Source organism: Rhinoderma darwinii, chromosome 5 (genome assembly GCF_050947455.1).
Source record: "Rhinoderma darwinii isolate aRhiDar2 chromosome 5, aRhiDar2.hap1, whole genome shotgun sequence".
Taxonomy (NCBI): Eukaryota; Metazoa; Chordata; class Amphibia; order Anura; family Rhinodermatidae; genus Rhinoderma; species Rhinoderma darwinii.
Genome location: NC_134691.1, coordinates 48,184,392 through 48,207,157, shown reverse-complemented (window position 1 = coordinate 48,207,157; position 22,766 = coordinate 48,184,392). Strand labels below are relative to the sequence as shown.

The following is a 22,766-nucleotide window of genomic DNA, read 5'->3' as shown; positions in this document are numbered from 1 at the left end:
CAGAAGAGGCACTGCTTCTGGGGGAAAAAATAAATAAATAAATCTTTTTTAATTTCATACAACCCCAACATTTATAAGTACGATCCGATCATATTGTAATTCTGTATATACCACTGTGTCCAGACCATATAAAAAAGGAACACAGAACACAAATTAAACCCAAGGAATAAAGTAAAGACACACCCCCCCCCCCCCCCCACCAATGACCATTAAAGTTGTCCTTTTACAATAGTCTTCCTAAATTTGGAGCCGCACAGCATGGCCTGATGTATAACTATCACTAGAATACACATTTTGGCTGCTTCCACTATGACCGGCAATGTGTGCACCCTGCTATATTTCCTTACAGTTTGATCTTGACCCAGCTTTTAAGCTTTCATCTATGTATTACTGGCGACTGTCTTCAGATAAAAAGGTGCCTAGTGAGTGAGAGGTCCCGATTCCTAAAATAGCCGAGTTATATTTAGAAAATGAGAAGTACTGAGGAAGCATGAATGTGACCTAAGTGAAAGTCAGACATGACAGGGCACACATGGACACAGTGCTACGCGTCACCTTATAGAATATATATCCAGGTCCGGCACGCTGTCTCTGGATCCCCGGATAAAAGCTGCGGCACATCTTATCTTATGCGACTTAATTAATACGTCCAAGAGGGAATTATATTTTCCGCTCGACTCAGCTTGAGGCGACAGAACAGAAAAGCAGGGATATGCTTAAAGTCACAAAGTGACAGGCACAGAAACCTTGAGCTGAAGCAGCAGGTGGCGAGCTTACTCATTGATTCACCATAATCCCTGAATAGATACCCTCTCGCCCACAATGATTCGGAAAGGAACGCCATCACAAAGTGCTGATCGGATGGCAATATCGGATAGATTATTATGAGATCAGAGCGGTCGTGTGTTATCCATGGTTCTGACATCGGTTCAGAGTTCCATCAACTCTCTAACATTTAGGTGTTTTAAATCCTCACGATCCGTTTGCCGACAGTGAATGAAAACATTCTTGTTTACATCCAAGGCTGAAAATCCACGCTAACATCTAACACTTCACACAGCAGAGGGTTTGTTACAAGCCAGTTATAGGGTAGGAACACACACGGCGTATTCAGGGCGGATACACTGCGTCAAGCTACGTATCCGCCCTGAACACCGCAGGGAATGCCGTCTGAAATCCAGCACATGCGTTTTTCGGGCGTAAATTATTGCACATACTTACCCCCTCCCTCCTCGGATGTCCGCTCCAGCTTCCCTCAATGACGTTGCAGGCCATGTAACCTGCAATGTCATCCAGGGAGGCCTGACTGGAGAAGCAGGGAACTCTGTGTAAGTTTAACTATTATTTTTTTTTTTCTTACTTGCGATTTTTGCGGTACAATCACTGTGATTCTGCCGCAAATGTCGCAACACACACCACTTTGTTGCGGGTTTAAGCACCCCACTGAATTCAATTGGAAAACCTGCAACAGAAGAGCTGCAAATCCGCAGCATTAATTGACATGCTACGGTTGAAGAATCCGCACGTCAAATTCTGTGCGGTTTTTTCCGCTCCATTTTTCCGCAGTGTGGGGACGAAGTGTTCCTACCGATAAAGCTAGTTTACACAATACTCTATAAACTAAAAAGGACATGAGAGGGGGAGAGAGAGTTCTGAATGAACAATGTACACGCTGATCTGAGCAGATAGGCATAATTTATAAACATGAGGTTCTTTGTTAACATTTTGATCAAACTGTATAAGCCCACTTGCCACTTCACGGTGACCTCTTTCAAAGTGGGTCCCTACTCTATCGGTTGCAGCACCGAATGGCGGAGGGAGCAGCCCAGGGGCCCAAACAAAAAAAACATGATATTAGACCGTGCCAAGCCTGCTTGGCTCTGGGCTACGTCCCCCCACAAAATGACTATAACAAATAAACCGGGTTGTTCTGAGCAACTATAAAGACAAAAAAATAGAACTGAACTTGAAGATCAGATCTCTTACAGACGGGGTAGTCGAGGGCACTTCTATGACAATTAGAAATTGAGGAGAGAAAAAAAAAAAACCAGGGAATTACTTCCGACATCTTCTTTTCAGAACATTAGAAATTCATAGATCCAACCATACGAAAATAGTAGAAAGGTAACATTCCCAGTGACATCAGGCAAAGAAATTCCACCGCACACTTGTACAGTCCATAATCTACAAAACCCACGACACGTCAGCCACGTGTATGGTCCAGATCCCACGTATAAAAGTATCCTGCCTGCAAGCCAAGTCCATACATAAAATACTTATTTTGCACGATACTGCTGCGGTTACCGATACCGTTCTTCACGTCAGAGTTTCCACACGCTCGTGTGAATCTAGCCTAAGGCTACATGCACACGTTGCATATTTTGCACACGTTGCGTATTTTGCAGCGGAAAACTCGCACCAAAACTGCACCAATACGCAGGAAATTTGCAGGTAAAAGCCGCACCAGATCATGTTTTTTTTTTGCGGTTTTAGGTTTTGATGCATAAATCACAGCGTTTTCATGCGGTGTATTTTGGTGCGATTTTCCTCTGAACTAGGCAGATAGAATTCGAAAGTGGAAACGCAAGATATATTGACATGCTGTAGCTTTTAAAATACGCACACACACAAAACCAGTTCTACTGGAGAACTCTGTACGACGTATGGCATTCAGAAGGACCACTTCACAAATTTTTTTTGTATTTTTTTGATATTTTACATGGTGCTATACATGTGTCCATTTAAATACATTAAGAGCCTTTTAACATCAGCGTCAGGGTTCTGTTCGTGGGTTCCATCAGACCTTTCCGGCGAAGGAACCGATAGACAAACGGAAACCATAGCTTCCTTTTGCATTACCATTGATTTCAATAGTAACGCTTCCGTTGCAGTTGGTTTCTGTTTGTTTTTAGTTCCGTAAGGGCTCCGTTTTTTTTCCGAAATAGCATAGTCGACTGCGCTAGTGTTTCTGCTAAAAAAGGTTTTCCGTTTTGCTTTCCATTAATCGGTTCTTCCACCGGAAAGGTCGAACGGAACCCATGAACGCCCTAACAGGCCCTAACACTGTATTTGGGATCAGTTTAATACATTCTCTTTATAAATTTTTTTACACAGTAATTTTAAGGCGGTTAAAAATTTCAGAAATGCGAAGAGGTGTATTGCGATAGTATTTTAGCCGAAAAATTACATATTTTGCCAAACATCTATTGTAACCTGCAGACATGAAGACCTAGAAAAACACATAACTAACTTACTGCTGCAAGACACAATGCACAAAATATATCAGCCACATAGGTGAAAAATGAAAAGCCTTGAGCAACATATTAACTTCATAGCGAGCGCCGGTAAGGGTATGTTCACACGTGGTCAACAAAAACGTCTGAAAATCCAGAGCTGTTTTCAAGGGAAAACAGACCCTGCTTTTCAGACGTTTTTTTACCAACTCGCATTTTTCGCGGCGTTTTCACGCCGTTTTCGCAGCGTTTTTTACGTCCGTTTTTGGAGCTGTTTTCATTGGAGTCTATGAGAAAACAGCTCCAAAAACGTCCAAAGAAGTGTCCTGCACTTCTTTTGACGAGGCTGTATTTTTACGCGTCGTCGTTTGACAGCTGTCAAACGACGACGCGTAAATAACAGGTCGTCTGCACAGTACGTCGGCAAACCCATTCAAATGAATGGGCAGATGTTTGCCGACGTATTGTAGCCCTATTTTCAGACGTAAAACGAGGCAAAATACGCCTCGTATACGTCTGAAATTTGGCCGTGTGAACATACCCTAACAAGTAACACTCTGTATAGATTGCTCTGCAGTGATAACTACTGTGATTCAAAGTAAGGCCTTATTCACACGAGCGTATTTCACATCCTTGTTACGTGCGTTATAAGACAACGGACGTCACACGGACCTATGCAATTCAATGGGTCCATTCAGACATTGTGTTTTTTACGCAGTGTGTCCGCTGCGTCAAACTCACTGCATGTCCTATACTTGTGCGTTTTTTTGCGCATCACGCACCTATTGAAGTCAATGGGTGCGTGAAAATCACGGACAGCACACGGACGCACTTCCGTGTGCTGTCCGTGATTCACGCAACAGTTGCTAAAGAAATGTTGAGAAAAATAAAACCACCTCATTGTTTATTTTGCAGATGTAAAAAACGTGTGACATGTGATGACATACGCGCATACAAAAAACGCAGACACGCACCCTGCATGGATGTCACATAGAACTGCAGCGCAAGAAGAGTGCTGCATTTTTATGCGCGCAAAACTGAAACGTTCGTGTGAATTAGGCCTAAGGCCGGGTTCACACGTAGCATAAATACTGCAGATTTTCGCAACCCAAAGTGAAAAGCTACAATATAGCATGTAGGTGAGGATCCCAGTAAAGACATTGCAAGAATACCAGCAGTGATCATCCGACAGACAGAGGACTGTACGGATGTAATATTTAGAAAACAAACCCTCGCCTGCCGCCGCAATAACTGCGTTTACAGGTCATAAAAGTTTAATTAGTGACATTACGCTTTTTGATGGAAACAAAACATTTACTCGTTGCCAAAGTCGAATTAAAAATTTAATTTCCAACCCCATGAAACATTTAGAAAAAAGGCAAATTGCATTAAAACCCCCCCCCATTACAGGTGTTATTTTTCACACAAGAAATAACGCTTCTTTTCCCCATAGGGCTGCATTCACACCGTGTAATTGTTGCAGATTTCTGAGCCAAAGCCAAAAGTAGATCAATGAGTACAGAAAAGTAGAAGTTCTTTCTTTATATTTCCCATTCCTTTTGATTCCACTTCTGGCTTTGGCTCAAAAATCTGCAAAATACACGAGATGTGTGAATCAAGCCTAATGGTAACGGTATATGCTGTGTAAAGGTATCTGTCCTGGCGGCCACAGGGAATTTCGGCCGAAAAAAACCGCACCAAACTGCGGTGCAGTTTTTCACCCGGAATGTCCGCTGCAGAAATCCTGCTATACATGGCAATGCAGCCCTCAGACGACCTGACAATCTGCATCCTGGGATGAAGTTTTATCCCATGTGACCGCTGCATGTGGAGTCGGAATCGCAGCGTTTCCACCACAAAAGTCACGAAACAAAAATTTGTTGCGGGTTTTACCGACCCATTGAATTCAATGGGGAAAGCCCCAAACAGAAGAGCAGCAACTCCACAGTACTAATTGACATGCTGCGGCGTCAAAAACCTCACCGGTCAATTGATTTATTTTTCCGGCGGATTTTACCCGCTGTGTGGGGGAGAGATTTGAAAAACGTCTGAGGTGCACCCATGCGGGACATCTGATCACGCATCCCCAATAGACTAGAGTCTATGGAGGGATGCATAGAGCACAAAAGAAAATAGGACATGTCCTATTTTTTCACGGACCCTTCACACGCTTCGTTGAAACAATGGTCGTGTGAACGGCCCCATTGAAATACATGAGTCTATGTGACGTGATACACACTGGTCTGAATAAGCCCATACACTGCGGATTTTGCACAATGAAATCTGTTGTGGAAAATCTGCAGTGTTTACGCTGTGTGTGTTCCTACCCCAGGGTGTATTAAGATGCAATGGAGCTACCTACAGAGAGTGTGAGTGTGTTACAAAGGGTACCGTGGCCCCATCTACGGAGGGGCTGCCCAATACTGACATTCTTGTGTCTGCCGAATTGCATTTAGTGAGATTGAAACTGGAAAACTGGATTGTTAAAATAAAACGTGGCGTAAACGCTCAACTTTTTAATACGTTTTAACCTAGCGCTAGTCTGGTCACGCAGTCGTGTTCTAGTCACGCAGTCGTGTTCTAGTCACGCAGTCGTGTTCTAGTCACGCAGTCGTGTTCTAGTCACGCAGTCGTGTTCTAGTCACGCAGTCGTGTTCTAGTCACGCAGTCGTGTTCTAGTCACGCAGTCGTGTTCTAGTCACGCAGTCGTGTTACATAGTTACATAGTTACATAGTTAGTACGGCTGAAAAAAGACACATGTCCATCAAGTTCAACCAAGGGAAGGAAAAAGGGAAGGAAACATTTCTACACATAGGAGCTAATATTTTTTTGTTCTAGGAAATTATCTAACCCTTTTTTAAAGCCATCTACTGTCCCTGCTGTGACGGCTCCTGCGGTAGGCTATTCCATAAATTCACAGTTCTCACAGTAAAGAAGGCTTGTCGCCTCTGCAGCTTGAACCTTTTTTTCTCCAGACGGAGGGAGTGCCCCCTTGTTTTTTGAGGGGGTTTTACAAGGAACAGGATTTCACCATATTTTTTGTATGTGCCATTAATATATTTATATAAGTTAATCATGTCCCCCCTTAGTCGTCTTTTTTCAAGGCTAAATAGGTTTAATTCTTTCAATCTTTCCTCATAACTTAAATTCTCCATGCCCCTTATTAGCTTCGTTGCTCTTCTTTGTATTTTTTCCAACTCCAGGGCATCCTTTCTATGAACTGGAGCCCAGAACTGAACTGCATATTCTAGATGAGGCCTCACTAATGCTTTGTAAAGTGGTAATATTACATCCCTGTCCCGCGAGTCCATGCCTCTTTTAATACACGACAATATCCTGCTGGCCTTTGAAGCAGCTGATTGACACTGCATGCTGTTATTGAGTTTATGATTTACAAGTACACCCAGATCCTTCTCAACAAGTGAATCCGCCAGTGTAGCGCCCCCTAGGACATATGATGCATGCAGGTTGTTGGTACCAAGATGCATAACTTTACATTTATCTACATTAAACTTCATTTGCCAAGTGGACGCCCAAACACTTAGTTTGTTTAAATCTGCCTGTAATTCATGAACATCTTCCATAGTCTGAACTATATTACATAGCTTGGTATCATCTGCAAAAATAGAAATAGTGCTATTAATCCCTTCCTCTATATCATGTTCTAGTCACGCAGTCGTGTTCTAGTCACGCAGTCGTGTTCTAGTCACGCAGTCGTGTTCTAGTCACGCAGTCGTGTTCTAGTCACGCAGTCGTGTTCTAGTCACGCAGTCGTGTTCTAGTCACGCAGTCGTGTTCTAGTCACGCAGTCGTGTTCTAGTCACGCAGTCGTGTTCTAGTCACGCAGTCGTGTTCTAGTCACGCAGTCGTGTTCTAGTCACGCAGTCGTGTTCGGCTGGATTCACACGAGCACATTACGTCCGTAATGGACGGAATGTAATTCGGCCGCAAGTCCCGGACCGAACACACTGCAGGGAGGCCCGCAGCGAAGCAGGGACTCCTAGCATCGTAGATAAATATGATGCTAGGAGCACGGCTCCCTGCAGTGTGTTCGGTCCGGGACTTGCGGACGAATTACGTTCCGTCTATTAACGACGTAATGTGCTCGTGTGAATCCAGCCTTATAGTAATTTAGTGTTCTAGTCCTGTAGTAGTGTTCTAGTCCTGTAGTAGTGTTCTAGTCCTGTAGTAGTGTTCTAGTCCTGTAGTAGTGTTCTAGTCCTGTAGTAGTGTTCTAGTCCTGTAGTAGTGTTCTAGTCCTGTAGTAGTGTTCTAGTCCTGTAGTAGTGTTCTAGTCCTGTAGTAGTGTTCTAGTCCTGTAGTAGTGTTCTAGTCCTGTAGTAGTGTTCTAGTCCTGTAGTAGTGTTCTAGTCCTGTAGTAGTGTTCTAGTCCTGTAGTAGTGTTCTAGTCCTGTAGTAGTGTTCTAGTCCTGTAGTAGTGTTCTAGTCCTGTAGTAGTGTTCTAGTCCTGTAGTAGTGTTCTAGTCCTGTAGTAGTGTTCTAGTCCTGTAGTAGTGTTCTAGTCCTGTAGTAGTGTTCTAGTCCTGTAGTAGTGTTCTAGTCCTGTAGTAGTGTTCTAGTCCTGTAGTAGTGTTCTAGTCCTGTAGTAGTGTTCTAGTCCTGTAGTAGTGTTCTAGTCCTGTAGTAGTGTTCTAGTCATGTAGTATTATAGTAATTAACAATAATTTTGTCTTGTATCAAATTTGAAAGCAATTCGGCCTGTCAACTCCATTTTTTTTTCTATGTACGGCCCATTTACCTGCCAGAGTCCCTGCCTCCCCATGGAACTGCTGTTCCGTATGGTATAATTTGGTTCAGTACAGAACAGTAGTTCCGTGAGGAGACAGGGACTCCTAGCATCATAAAAGGTCTATGATGCCAGGAGCCCCGTTCACCTGTACCGCGGTCGGGCCAGGAAATCCGGCCGAAACACGGACCGTTTTTCACGGCCCGATCTCGGTCGTGTGCAAGAGCTGTAAGGCTAGAGCTACACTGCTCCGGCTTTGGCTGCGACACAGGTCACACAGCCAGAGCTTGTTACGTCTCGTTGCCTATGTCTCATCGCCGGCAATGAAAGTCAATGAGGTTGGTTTGTGAGCCACAAGTTGCGGTGACCACGACACTACATTTAAAATGAAACCAAAGTCACTGGACTCCTTGCGACGGAGGTGTCAGTCGTGGCAATTTTCAGTTTGAAAAGAGACCATATTGACTTTCATTACATGCGATGCAGGCAGCGTGACAGATCTTTCCCCGTGCGACCTGTTGTTTCGCAGCCAGAGTCGCCGTGTAGCCCTAACCAAAGCCAGATTTTTTGCAATAGTACAATGATCACCCACAACGAAGTTTCGTCATAGAAGCGATGTCCGATGCCAATAGTTGCATAAAACAAGCCAACTCCTTTTATTTTATGGCGCAGTCTATGAAATGAGAAAGGATATTGCAGAAACTGTGTGGTTGGGCTTGTAGATTAATACAAATTTGCTTTGTCTTTCGTTATGAACTCCTGACAAAATTTGATTAAAAAAATAAATATATATATATATATATATACGCCAGTCTAAAAGCAAAATATGTTGAGTAAGATGGGCCTTAATTACAACAAGACGCACGCCTCTTAATAAATTAGGCTCATCTCTGGCCTTCTGCGCATCAGAAAGGGAAATCTACACCAGTGACGAGCTGGAATAGATTTCCACTATAATATAGAAGAGAGCCTCCTTGCGTAAATGACTCGGGCCATGGAAGGACCTTCCATCTTTTCAGTAAAGAGGCAAATGCCCTAAAAGTGTATTCTTTTTTCTGTACAAATTGCCACTTTTGGGGCATTGGCTCATTTTCTTCGCCATAATCTGGCGCAGAACTATTGATAAATTCCCCCCATTGACGCAGCCAGCTGAACATACACCATTATCCACATGCATTTCTTAAATAGAGGCGCCTTGTCCACCAAGTATGTGTTTACAGGCAAGAAGTTTGCAGGATTGTTTTTCATAGCCGACAACATTCATCATTACAAATGTTTCCTTTGAAAATCCTTTCAGGATGTGCTAACATAATAAACGGCTCCTATTCATCTAGAGAGCGCAAGTGTTTACAAAGTAAATAGGAAAAATAACAGAATAAAAAACACATGGACCTCATAGTGTCTAAGCAGAAAACAGTCCCGTTCTCAGAAGGGTTCAGTTCACATGTATTTTTATGTCCATTTGCTTTCAAACCATGGCCACATTATCAATACCATAACCCACCGGTGTCAGGTCATTACTGCATCTCCGACACTTAGCAAAAAGCTCACAAACAAGAAACAGAACAAAAAGCGATTTGATACTTTGTTTCTCTATAGAATATTTGGAGCTATGAAAAAACCTTCTAATATAACACTATTATTGGAAGAACTCCCTTTAAGAAGTCATCATGTTTTTCTATTCTCATAAAGTGTAACTATACTTTCAAAAAAAACTTTTGACATGTCAGAAGTTTTGATCGGTGGGTGTCCGAACACGGAGACCCCCACAGATCGATAAAACAAATTGGCAGAATCGCTCAGGCAAGCGCTATGCTGCTTAGTTTCCGATCGGCTTTGAAAGCCGAGCGAGCGGTGACTTTCTTTTGAGCCCGTACACCGAGGAAAGCGATCAGAAGCTATGCGGTACAGCGCTCACCTGAATGCTTCTGCTGCTTCATTTTAGTGATCGTGGGGGTATCAGTGCTCGGACCCCTACCGATCAAAACTACTGACATTTCTGAAACTTTTTAGAAGTTGAGTTACAAACACCACCATTCTTGTCCATGGGTCCTGCCTGGTATTGTAGCCAAGCCAGCCACATTTACACTTGAATGGTGTCTAACTGCAAGACATAAAACACAGACCATAGACAACAGAAATGCTGTTTCTTTAGAGAAAAAAAAAAAAGGCATTTTTTTATGTTATACAGTCCCTAAGGGTTTATGCAAAGGACTTTATGACTCCTATATATTTAGAGTCAAGAGAGCCGGATGAAATCAGAAAAGCAAACTTTGGAAAAGGCTTCCCGATCTCACAGGCGTTTGATCTCTTGGTACTAAACATACGGCTCATACATGGTGCTGTAATCCGTCCCATCGCTGCCTCGCAGATTCACTGTCCAGAGCAATTCTGTAAATTGACCACTTGCAGAATCTGATGAAATTCACTGACCGGTATTTCAAGAGCCTCTGCACCGCAAGCCGTCCATTCATAAAATCCAGACTACAACACTCTGCTGACCGTGCCTGCCGGGCGGTATTTTCTTCCAGCTTGCCATAACTTGTAAAGGAGCAATCTAAGTAATAACATTGGGAATGGTTTATCATGCAACTCTGAAAAGACGGGATTTAAAGGGGTTCCAAACCCGAGGTCCCCTTCAATCTCATTAAGTTACAGCAGTTAGAGGGAATGTCCTCATGGTGTGAGCTGACCATTTCCAAATCTACATTTAGGCTGGGTCCCCACTTTGCCTAAACATGGAATTTCTGCAATGGAATTCTGTGCGGAAAATCTGCAGCATTGACAGTAGCAGCAAAATGGATGAGATTGGAAACAAATCTCATCCACACGCTGCAGAAAGAAAACCAATTATTTGTTGAAATTAAAAAATATATAATAATTATATATAAAAAATAGAATCCAGCAGCACAGGCTTAAATGAAAGGGGGTGCAAGCCTTAGGGAACTGACCTTGTAGACAAAAAGCAGTACATAGGCAGCACTCACAAAAAGTGGGTGCTTTATTGACCCCAGCTGGAGAAAGGCTCAGGTTGTGTGAGCCGAAACGCTGCACTTTTGGGGTCAATAAAGCACCCACTTTTTTCACCATAAGCCTTTGAGAGTGCTGCCTATTTACACACACACATTATATATTCATTATTATTTTTTCTGTATCGTGTGGATGAGATTTGTTTCCAATCTCATTCATTTTGCCGCTACTGTCAATATATACTGAAAAAAATATTTAAGAAAAAATCCACACTTAAAGCCATGTGTTTCTAATCTTATACAGCCCCTTTAAAATGTACTGAATGGGCCCAGACAAAACACACATCACAATTTCATCCTTTGAACTGTGGGAAGAAAGGAACAGATACATGTACATTTTATTTTCATCAATTGGAGAAGGAAAGTAAAGAAAAAAAGTTCCAAAACATAGAGGAGATCGTAATGGAGGTAACCGCTTCTCATAAACAGCCCCTATCGCCTGCAGGAACTTTCTTTCTGTCCATCATTGCTTTATAGTAAGCTGGAATTTACCCCCTCCCATTAGCCAAACACCTAAAAAAATATAAGCGAGCGCTTTTACTGGACTCATCGTGTGACACAGACTTCGGGCCACCCCTCCCCAGTGAGATCATTGACATCTGGATTACATACAGACCTGGAGGACGAAGGAACCTTTGAAGCAGCAAAGGACAAAACAGGGCAACTAAATGACAAGTAATCATAGGGTAAATCTCCGTGATAAGAGCTGTGTGAACTGGACTTGAAAGTAATTGTTGGGTGCAAGGCAATGAAGAATTTACACGGGACTGTGTTCTGAAAGTGTTCGAGAAATACTATGTTTGAGCCCCTTACCAATAAAAAGACGATCACGGATTAGTAAATTGCTACAACCGTCAGCGATCAACTAATCTGTGGAGGAACCGGACAGCATGTGTTCAATTACCCTGCAGTGCCCAGTTCCTATGGAAATCCTTGGGCGGTCCATGTAATTATCAGATGTGATGGGTCCTCAAGAGCGAGAGACATTCTTGGTGGCCATTGTGTTATAAAGTCGTCACGCAATCTACTTGGCACATCGATGTAATAGAAACCATATCAAGATATCAGTGCATAGGTCAACAAAAAGAGTCAAAACCCCAAACAGAATTGGCCTCGTTAGGGTTAGGCCTCATGCACACACCATTATCATGGCCCGACTGCCCCCATAAAAGTAAATGGATCAGTTTTTAAACTGACATTTTTCAGAAAGCAATCCTCATGACAGCCGTTAAAAACGGAACCTGGCCCTCACAAGGTTTTGTGAAAATCCGCTCCTAGAGGGAGCCACTGACATTACGGTCCATATAAGGACAGTGACCTGAGGCCCATGCAGAACGCAATATGGTCCGCAATTACAAACCCGCCCGGTTCTATTAGCTGCGGACACCTTTCAGTATCGGTAGGGAAGGGTGTCAGTGCCGTAGAACCGTGTCGAGAAATATGGAGCATGTCCTACTTTTCGTTTTTTCAATCCCGGGCCGTGATTACAGGCACGGCCATGTGCATGAGACCTTAGGGGCCTTGAGATGCCGAAATAAAACGGCCAAGCGTCAGCAACTCTATGGCCGGTGATTCCACTTCTGGAGGAGCCCCTGACGTCACTATCCATATAAGGACATAGACATTAGGGGCATTGTAATGCAAGGAACCAATGGCCAGAGCGTTGTCGACGCTCTGGCCGGGGTTTCTTGCATTACAAAGCACCTAGAGGGAGCCTCTAGTGGTGCTACCTACAGGGGAGGGTCTGTCGCCATCTACGTGGGCATGGTGACACAACCCCCTGAAAACACCAGTGCCCATGTAGGTAAACACAAAAAAAAAGGACATAATAATGCCAAACGGGCATGAAAAACTGACAGTTGCTCCGTTCTTAACGGACGTTTTTTTCACGGTCATGTGAATATAGTCTTAAAAATGTCTCATCTGCTTGGTTTAGTAAGTAGTAGTGACACGTACTGCACTTTCAGCCCCACAACCAATGGCCAGAAGATGGCAGCCAAGACCCAGTAATGGATTGCGAATTTCTCGCCAAAATATACATTTAAAATGGTCATGATGGGAAAATGGATGGTGGCTGATTTCTCTGGCTGGAATTATACTTCGGGACTGGAGAGCCAGATATTAAGCCTGTAGATAATTCTCATGGTGGTCTCATTGCTTCTTTAGACTGGGCACAGGCAATTACTGATACACAACAGACTACAGACCTTGAGGAAATGTTCAACAAGACGAGTGGCTATACTAAACCTGGCCCGGTTGGCTGTACTGCAAATCGAACAGATGTCAAAGCCCTGCATTTAACAAGCTGGAACCACTCGTAATAATGGGAGCTTTGTCACTCATGCATCAGAAATAATACAATTGTAAAACCGCAAAACTACGAGACAGAAAACAAACTAAGGCTGGGTTCACACGACCATGTTACGTCCGTAATGTACGGAACATATTTCGGCCGGAAGACCCGGACCGAACACACTGCAGGGGGCCGGGCTCCTAGCATCATAGTGATGTACGACGCTAGGAGTCCCTGCCTCTCTGCAGGACAACTGTCCCGTACTGTAATCATGATTACAGTACAGGACAGTAGTTCCACGCAGAGGCAGGGACTCCTAGCATCATACATCACTATGATGCTAGGAGCCCGGCCCCCTGCAGTGTGTTTGGTCCGGGTCTTCCGGCCGAAATACGTTCCGTACATTACGGACGTAACATGCTCGTGTGAACCCAGCCTAAAAGTAGCACAAAACCAATTCAAATACAATCATATAAAAGAATTTAAAAAACGTTAACTAAAAATACAGATATGGTTAAAAAAAAAAAAAAAAAAAAAAAAAAAAAGGAGGCGACAAGGACCACTAAACCCAAAGTCCACAGCTTAGAAAAAAGCAGCTTATCCAAAGGCCCGCTATAGTCAAACATATGTATATGACGGTTATGACCAGGTTCACATAGGACAGTTGGTGAAGTTTTAGATGTTTTTTTTCTAGCCTAAACCAATCCCATTTTTAGGATTCACTCCAGGTTGAGACTGTTAAAACACTGCAGTTTTATTATTTTTTTTTTGTCCAAAGTCTATCAATTTTAATAGGGCTTCTCATTAGTGGACAGAAGATCACAGGAGAAGACATATTTTGGAACTACTATTCCTTTGCCAAGCTTGCCGCAAGCTATAATGGTTGCCAACAGGAAACAAAAACCATACAGCAAACAAGGATATGATGAACATAATATTGCGTGTGATGCCATAATACAGAGCAACAAAAACCATGCGCGTGTGAGCACAGCCCTCAAAAGATTCCCTCCAATCCTCTAACGTGAGTGAATGACACCAAAAAATCCGGCTTCCACACCTATCTGTAATATGGCCATATGGATATTGTACCGAATGAACCATAAAAGGGGTTGCCCGGGGTTATACATATAAAAAAAGTTCTGCTTTCACCCATTCTCGAAAAAGCGCCACTTTTTTCCATGACCTGCAGCTCAGTTTTGCGACGCTGTTTTATTCACATTGAATGAGGATGAGCTTACGGAGGTGAAGTAAAGGCCTATGCACTAGAATGTGCGTCCCATTAGGCTGGTTTCTCACACAGCATTTCGTTGCATTTTTCATGATGTTTATTTTTGTGCAGCCAGATCTTACGCTAAAGCTTGTAGAAAAATATAAAAAGCACTACAGAGTGCGTTTTTGCGGTCAGTGGCGCTTATCAAAATGCAGCACGCTCAGGATGTGGCATGTACAATATGACCGTAAACGGAACACACCGCCAAAAACGCATGTTACATTTTAATAATGCTAGTGTTTTTTCCATGCAGTTTAAAATGGCAGAAAAAAAGACAATCTGCGTGTGAAGGAGGCCAAAGGGTATGTTCACACAGGGCGGATACGCTGCGTAAAAGCCCATAGCGCATGCACGCTATGGGACGCAGGGAATTCCAGCTGAAAAAACAACACCAAATTGACATTCTGCAGCCCTGGGATGAGGTTTCATCCCTTGTGACTGCTGCAGCCTGTGATTGGCCGCAGCGGTCACATGGGATGAAACATCCCAGGAGGTCGGACTGCAGGAAGAAACACAGAATTCTGGGTAAGTATAAGATTTTTTATTTCTGCGATGCTTTTTTCGCGGTGGAATCGATGCTTTTCGGCTGCAAAAAAATGCAACATCTGTTATTTGTTGTGGGTTTTACATCCCATTGAATTAAATGGAGAAAACCCGCAAATAATAAGCAGCGTTTACGCAAATACAATGGACATGCTACGGATTTAAAAACTGCAGGTCAATTTCTGAGCGTTTTTTCCATTGTTCAAATCTCATCCGCTCTGCTGCTACTGTATTACACTGCAGACTTTCTCCAAAGAATTCCGTTGCAGGAAGTCTGCAGTATTTACGCTACGTGTGAACGCACCCTTATAGCTACATACAAAATTGAGCCGTAATATGGTCGCGTGCATGAGCCCTGAGAGAACGGTCCAGCGGTCGAAACCTCGCTCACTTGCAGTAACCAGTGACCGCACGATTTTGCCGGTTATTACCTACAAAATAGTGCGGCCATTGGCCAACGCAAGTAAGCAGAGTTGCGACCGCCACTACGTCGGACCGTACCCTATGGCCCAGGTTTACAAAATTATTATTGGCCAGAATTAAATGATTAGAAGCGATGGTACTGATCAATGTATTGACATGGTGCGGCAGATAGCTGCAACATTCTGCATTGTGTGAACAGAGCCTATCAGGCTTTACAATTCAATTACAACCTTTGGTGAATCCGCTTTAGATCCAGGTCCGGCTATGAAGCTACAAGTCTCCACACTCCTGGATCATACAATAAGATTTTTCACAAATAGGGGCGAGGAGCAGCTGGTTTTGTTTTTTTTTTCATTTCATGCTATGGAATGTGCAGCTCTTTATCAGTTCCATTTTCTACATATCCGTTTTCAGAGAAAATAAGACATTGTGAAAAAATTATACAAATAAAAAAATTCTGCAGCATTTACAGTAGCAGCAAATTGAATGCGATTTTGCAAATCTCAAGTACACGCTGCGGGGAGAAAAAAAAAATGCAGAATTTTTGGCGGTTTTTACTGCGTTTCTGCTGCAAAAACCGCAACCAAACAAATCTGTTGCAGAATTTATGCTTTGAAGACTCCCATTGAAGTCTATGGGCAAAACACGCAGCATCTTCGCACAGAATCCACAGCATAAATTGACAAGCTGCGGAATTGAAAGCCGCACCGCATAACACTTTCCTCACAAATTTTCTGCGGTTACGGCGCCAAAAAACTCTGTGTGAACAGGGCTAAGTTCACACGTAGCGTAAATACTGTGGATTTTCCGCAACACATTTGTTGCATAAAACCTGCAGCATAATACAGTAGCAGCAGAGTGGATGAGATTTGAACAAATCTCATCCACGCGCTGCGTAAATGCTGAGCGTAAAGACTGCTCAGAAACAGAACTGCGGAGAAGCTTTTTTTTTTTTTTTTTTATTCCGCAGCATGTAAATTGTATTTGTGTAATCGCTGCTTATCTGTTGTGGGTTTTCCCCATTGAATTCAATGGGGAAGTAAAAACGTGCAACAAATAGCAGATGTTTTTTACAGCGGAAAAACAGCGATTTCGCCACCAAAAAAACAAAAATCTTACACTTATGCAGAATTCTGTGCTTCTTCGTCCAGGACGGCATCCTGGGGTGATGTTTCATCCAATGTGATCGCGGCAGCCAATCACAGGCTGCAGTGGTCACACAAGATAACATCATCCCAGGAGGCCGGCTGCAGGACAGCAGAGGGACGTGTAGCCATGGCTACGTAAGCATCAAATTTTACATTTTTTTGTGCAGTTTTCCGCAGCCAACATTCCGGACGAAAAACTGCACCACAATTTGGTGCGGTTTTTCACCCGGCATTACCTGCGGCACCCAGGGGAGATACGCGGTGTGCTTTTACGCAGCGTATCCGCCCTGTGTGAACATAGCCTTAGTAATACTGATCAGGTATTAATAGCCGACATTGTATTGTAGGCCACATAGTTCCGTATGAGATGTTGTGTATTGGAGTTCCCATCAACAAGCAGTAAAACTAGAAAATTCTAGGTGAAACATTTTGTGATATAAGGCATTCAAATAGAGCATGATACAATGTTCATTTTTTGCGATATAAAATTGAAAAAAAAAAAAAAAAAAAAAAGATACAAACAAACTTAACAGCTCCGTGTGTCATAATCATATGGTGCGCGGCTGCGTGCTTTTCGCGCAGCCGCCATCATTATGACACTCTAAACAGAAAAGCACGTGGTGCTTTTGTTTTTATTCATACTTTTCACTGCTGTTGCGCGAATCATGCGGGTCCCACGGAGGTGCTTCCGTGTGGTGCACGTGATTTTCACGCACCCATTGACTTCAATGGGTGCGTGATGCGCGAAATACGCCCAAAGAACAGACATGTCGTGAGTTTTACGCAGCGGACTCACGCTGCGCAAAAATCACGCAACTGTCTGCACGGCCCCATAGACTAACATAGGTCCGTGCGAGGCGCGTGAAAACCACGCGCGTTGCACGGACTTATTTTACGTTCGTCTGCATAAGCCCTAAAACTGCTAATACTGGGATACGGTCTATAGAAAAGCTTCACGGGAACCTCCTATTACAGGAAACCTCTTGTCATTTGGCCCACTTGTCCCTTTAGGCCCTGTTTACACTGAGTTTTTTGACGCGGAAACCGCACCGCAAAACTCCTCAGAAACCGCCCGAAAATGCCTCCCATTGAGTTGGACGAGTTTTTTACCACGAGTAAAAAAAAAACGTGTCGCGGTAAAAAGAAGCGTCATGACCCATCTTGAGGCGATTTCCGCCTCAAAAAGCCATTTCAATCAATCAGTCAGAAAGAGGAAAAAGACGCCTCGACGAGTGTTTTGACGAGTTTTTGTCAAACCACTGTGCAAAAACCGTCTGGAGCAGTTTTTGCAGGAGGAATTTTCCTCCTGCAAAAAACTCTGTGTGAACACAGCCTTAGGCTGCATTCACACATCGCGTATTTGCTGCAGATTTTTTGAGCCAAAGCCAAAAGTGGTTTCAAGAGGAATAGGAAATATAAAGGAAGAAATTATACTTCTCCTGCCTCCTAGATCCACTTCTGGCTCAAAAACCTGCTGTCCGCATTTTGCGGATGTGTTGCTAGGAAACACCTGGGAAATCCAATCATGTGACCTTCATATGAGTGCGGACCAAGAAATACGGATGATACATGGAAGTATACAGACAAACCGAATGGTTGTGGAAGCAACTCAGGAGGTATTACGTACACAAATATGGAACTAGGATTCATAGTTTGCGGCCTGAACGACGGCAACGGTCGCGTGAATGAGGCCTTTGGAAGACCCTCCACAAGTGATAACATTGGTGGCATACACGTCAGAACACAAAACTCAGTTTTGCCCATGGCATTGCCAAGAGAGGTTGGCGATATGGTGCATTGGTACAATCAAGCAGCAATTTTTTAATCTCCGGCCCGGGCTTAGCACTGCGTCCAAATCCAATGCAGAGAGTTTATATAGGTTTTCCTATCACACCGATATATTATCTTCCTATGGCACAGGTCCATAGAATATGTGATAAAGGGAAATTAGATTGTAGGGACTGGACAGCCGGCGTACAACGCTGCAGAATATGTTGGCCCTATACAAATAACACCTTCACAGCAGTATCGTCCCAGCTGTAAGTGAAAGATCAGTCAGAAGCTTAAAGAGGCTCTGTCCCCACATTATAAGTGCCGTATCTCCTACATAAGGGGTTGGGCGCTATAATGTAGACAGTGAATTTAGACATTTTAGACAGTGAATAGTCATTCCACGGGATGTCTATTCACAATCTCTGCACTACGTTACTCTGTCTGTGGTACTTACAGCAGAGGAAGCGTGATCTCGCGAGATCTCGCTGTAAATGACAGGTTACAACGGGATTACGCTTGCTCTGCTGTAACTACCACAGACACAGTAACGAAGTGCAGAGATTGTGAATAGACATCCCGTGGAATGTCTATTCACTGTCTAAACACTTCAGTATCGTTAATGTGTTAGTATAAGACAGCACATACTGATCTAGCAGGAGCCCTATGCGCTGTGTAAATGAATGGAGAGAAGTGCATGATGCTGATTGGTCCGCGTCATACACTCCTCTGTACAACGCCCACTTGGTCTAAAGTAAAAACACGCCCAGTTGGGCATTAAGCAACTCATTAGCATAAATCTAAAGTCGCTAATAACGTGGTGAAAACAGATCGTTTTATTAAATAAAAATCACTGCTGTCACCTACGTTACAGCACCAATCACATTATGTAGGAGACAGGGCACTTATAATGTGGTGACAGAGTCTCTTTAAAACAGATTGATGCAGGTTTCTAAATAAAATCCAGAATGATCTGTACGTCAGATCTTTAGTATTACAACCGGAAAAAGAACAAGCCTCGTGCACAAATAGTCTCATCCACAGCAGCAGTTTGGCGCGTTTCACAAGCACGCTGCCGTCTAGACAGCATGCACTTCAGGGCAAGACCCTACAATCAACATATGTGTGATCCATAAACTCAAGGGTTAAAAAAAAAAAAAAAAATGGAATAATAAAAAAAATTCCACTGAGATTTGCCAGTTGGAAAATAATTTGCACAATTGCCCTGAAGTCTTGGATGACGTTCATAAGAGGAAATAAATAAAAAAAAATGTACATAATTTCCTCCCGGTAAGTACTAACAATATCAATCCTATTTCATATCCAGGGCATTTGTGATCAATCCTGCAGGAAAAACCCACAGAAAACAAACCGCACGAAATTCCAGAGCAGACCCCCTCCCCTCCTCCTCCTCCCCCCCTCCCCTCCGTACACTATATACTGGGACTCTCCAAACAAGTTTTCAGAATGCACTGGTTTGCAGGCCCTGTCAACAAAAGGGGGAATCTGGAGTGGATGAAGCTTTAGCAGGAAGTGGGGGAGGGGCACTGGATATTATAAACACAGCTGAAGCACAGGGAGGGGGGCCAAATCTTCCAGCCATCAATTTATAAGTTGCTGAAACTTTAGCAGCTCTTAAAGCGCCCCCTCCTCCGCCTGCGTACAGGATCCATCATCAGCTTTATCCAGAATCTTTACATCCTAATCCCTTAATTCTGCATTTCGTATGTAATTTAACTGCAGGCGTTTACGAGGAGCAATCACAATATGGATTACGGCCATTCCTGGTCCCATGAACATAAAAAATAAAAAAAAATTAAAAATAATGAATCCAGCAGTAAACAACTTTTTACTTAATCAATTACCGCTACAGACGCCGTAACTATTCACACAAGAATAAGAATTGATCCATGTTCCCAGGGGTCTCAAGTCGGGATTTACAATAAGAAAACCCACTAAAATAGATTTACCAATAAAGATTTTAATTCAACTATTTTGACCATCGACACAGGAATCCACACAATGTACACTTTATATGGTTCTAATAGATCGCTTTGGGGATTGGGTGGGGGTGCAGTCAAGAAATGGGAGAATCTCGGTCTTCAGTGTCAGTAAACAATCCAGACAAGTGGGTGACATTACAGATGATTAGCCTTTAATATTCCTTTTTGGAAAAGTCTGTATTTAGTAAAAGACCTAAATTAACCTAATTACAGCTATTGTTTCCCCGGCTGACAGAACGTAACCACTTTCATTTGCCATCGATGTTGGTCATAGACGAAACAATTATTGTGTTTATGACCCCGAAACGATGAGTGAAATGATCAGACATAAGCAATTCCCTGCTGAATGATCGGGGGCAAGCAGAGGAAACCCTGTAATGTGACCCCCAAACTGATCGATTGGGACTGAGCAAAATCCTTGTAAACGATCCCAGACGATCGGATGCGACTGATGATCAAAACGATCAGACAGGACCAAGTGAAGTCCTATTAAAATGATCCCACACAAGCAACCGAAATACTATTCTATGATCCCAAAACAAACAGATGTGAGGACCTGGATCTGGTGTAGGGTTTTACTTGATCATTTTTGGATCACAATTCATTAGGAAAATTTATCGTCCACGTATTCAACTTTTTGTCTCTTGATAATTCCAAATACATAGTAAAGTATTATTCATCACAATGCTATGGTCACAGTAACCTGCTGGTCATAGATCTTCACTGCAGGATCCGCCACATATGATGTTGTTGAAAAAGACACTCACCTAACCCCCCCCCCCCCAAAAAAAATTTTTTTTTAAAAAAATGTAAATAATAATATTCTGACCGCCAGTCTTTTCTAGTAGTTTGTTAGGAGGCAGATCGAATATATTACTTGTAATCTTATAGCAACGATCAAAAAAAAGTATCAGATTCCGATACAATTGTTACAAACTCCATATTGAATTTAAAAGATAGAAAGTAGCAGGAAACTTTTTGCAGCTCCAGCTAAATAAACAGCATTTCCCTTACAGATAATCACAGCTACACACTAAATCCAAGGAGTCTGCAACCTGCGGGACTGTAACTAGTGTGAAACTACAACTCCCAGCATGCCCTGACAGCCACAGGCTGTCAAGGCATGCTGGGAGTTGTAGTTTCCCAGCAGCCACAGGTGGCAGACTGTTACTATATATACTGACGCAAAAACAGCACGGTGTAAAAAGTAAAAGCAATGAAAACTCACCGTGTCCCCAGACACCAGGGCCAGCAGGGCAAAGCTTAGTAGTATCCACATATTCCTCATGATCCCCCCAGTAAGGCTGTGTGGGTGACACCAGAGACACTGGAGAAAGTTGTGTAGATCGCTCACTTGTTGCTATAGGAATCCCCAGCAGACAAAACAATAGCTGGCTCCACACTTGTTTATGTCCGGGCTCCGCCGCACAGTACACCGCTGCTGCCGACGCTTTGGTGGTGTGCGGAGCAGTAGTATTATATGGTTATTATATCACAGCGCGCTTCTCCTGCTCCCCCCAGTCCTCTCTCCCGGTGTGCGCGGCTGCAGAATGAGGCTCCGGCTCTGCGCGCTCTTCTCCCCCTTCAGGCTGAGAACAAGTCTGTTCCTCCCTCAGTCTCCTCAGCAATATGTAGAGCTGGAGTAGTGCGACTCCTAGTTAAAACCCAGGAGAATGTGCACAGCATGGATTGTGAGGCAGGAAGTGACATTCCTCCTCACACGCGGCCTTCATCATCATCATCCTCATCCTCATCATCCTCATCATCCTCATCATCCTCATCACCCTCCTCCTCCACATTTCTTCACCTTTCCTTATTACAATTTCACATTCTAGACACAATATGCGGCATTTTCTATGAGGTACAATAAAGAGCGGGGAGATTACTGAGGCAGATGCCAGTGCTCAGCGCTTGTATTATAAATATGTCCTTAGTATGTAATAAGTGACGTGTTTATGAGGGTTCAGTGCCGCGTTTAGGGTTCAGTGCCGCTTTTAGGGTATGTTCACACGCAGGGTGAACATTGTGGATTTTCCGCAACAGATTTTATTTTGGAAAAAACGCAGCGTATTGTAATTGCAGCAAAGTGGATGAGATTTGAACAAATCGTATCCACACGCTGCGGAAAAAGTCAAAAAGTGACCTGCAGTGCGTTTCGTTTTTTTTAATCCGCAGGAAGTCAATTGATGCTTTGGTATCGCTGCTCTTCTGTTGTACGTTTTCCCCATTGAATTTAATGGAGAAATAAGTAGCAAGTGTTACGATTCTTGAGGCAGAAAAGCTGCGATTCCGCTGCAAAAATTGAA

General features: G+C 43.3%; 1 protein-coding gene across 1 annotated transcript in view; it reads right to left on the bottom strand.

Moving 5' to 3' along the window:
- Positions 1-22,117, bottom strand: part of SDC2 (syndecan 2) — a 102,211-nt gene extending 80,094 nt beyond the window's left edge. The window contains exon 1 of the mRNA XM_075825934.1: positions 21,689-22,117. Coding sequence (XP_075682049.1) covers positions 21,689-21,748 — 60 coding nt within the window. The 5' untranslated portion in view covers positions 21,749-22,117. The remainder of the gene's footprint in view (positions 1-21,688) is intronic.
- Between the last annotated feature and the right edge of the window lie 649 nt (positions 22,118-22,766).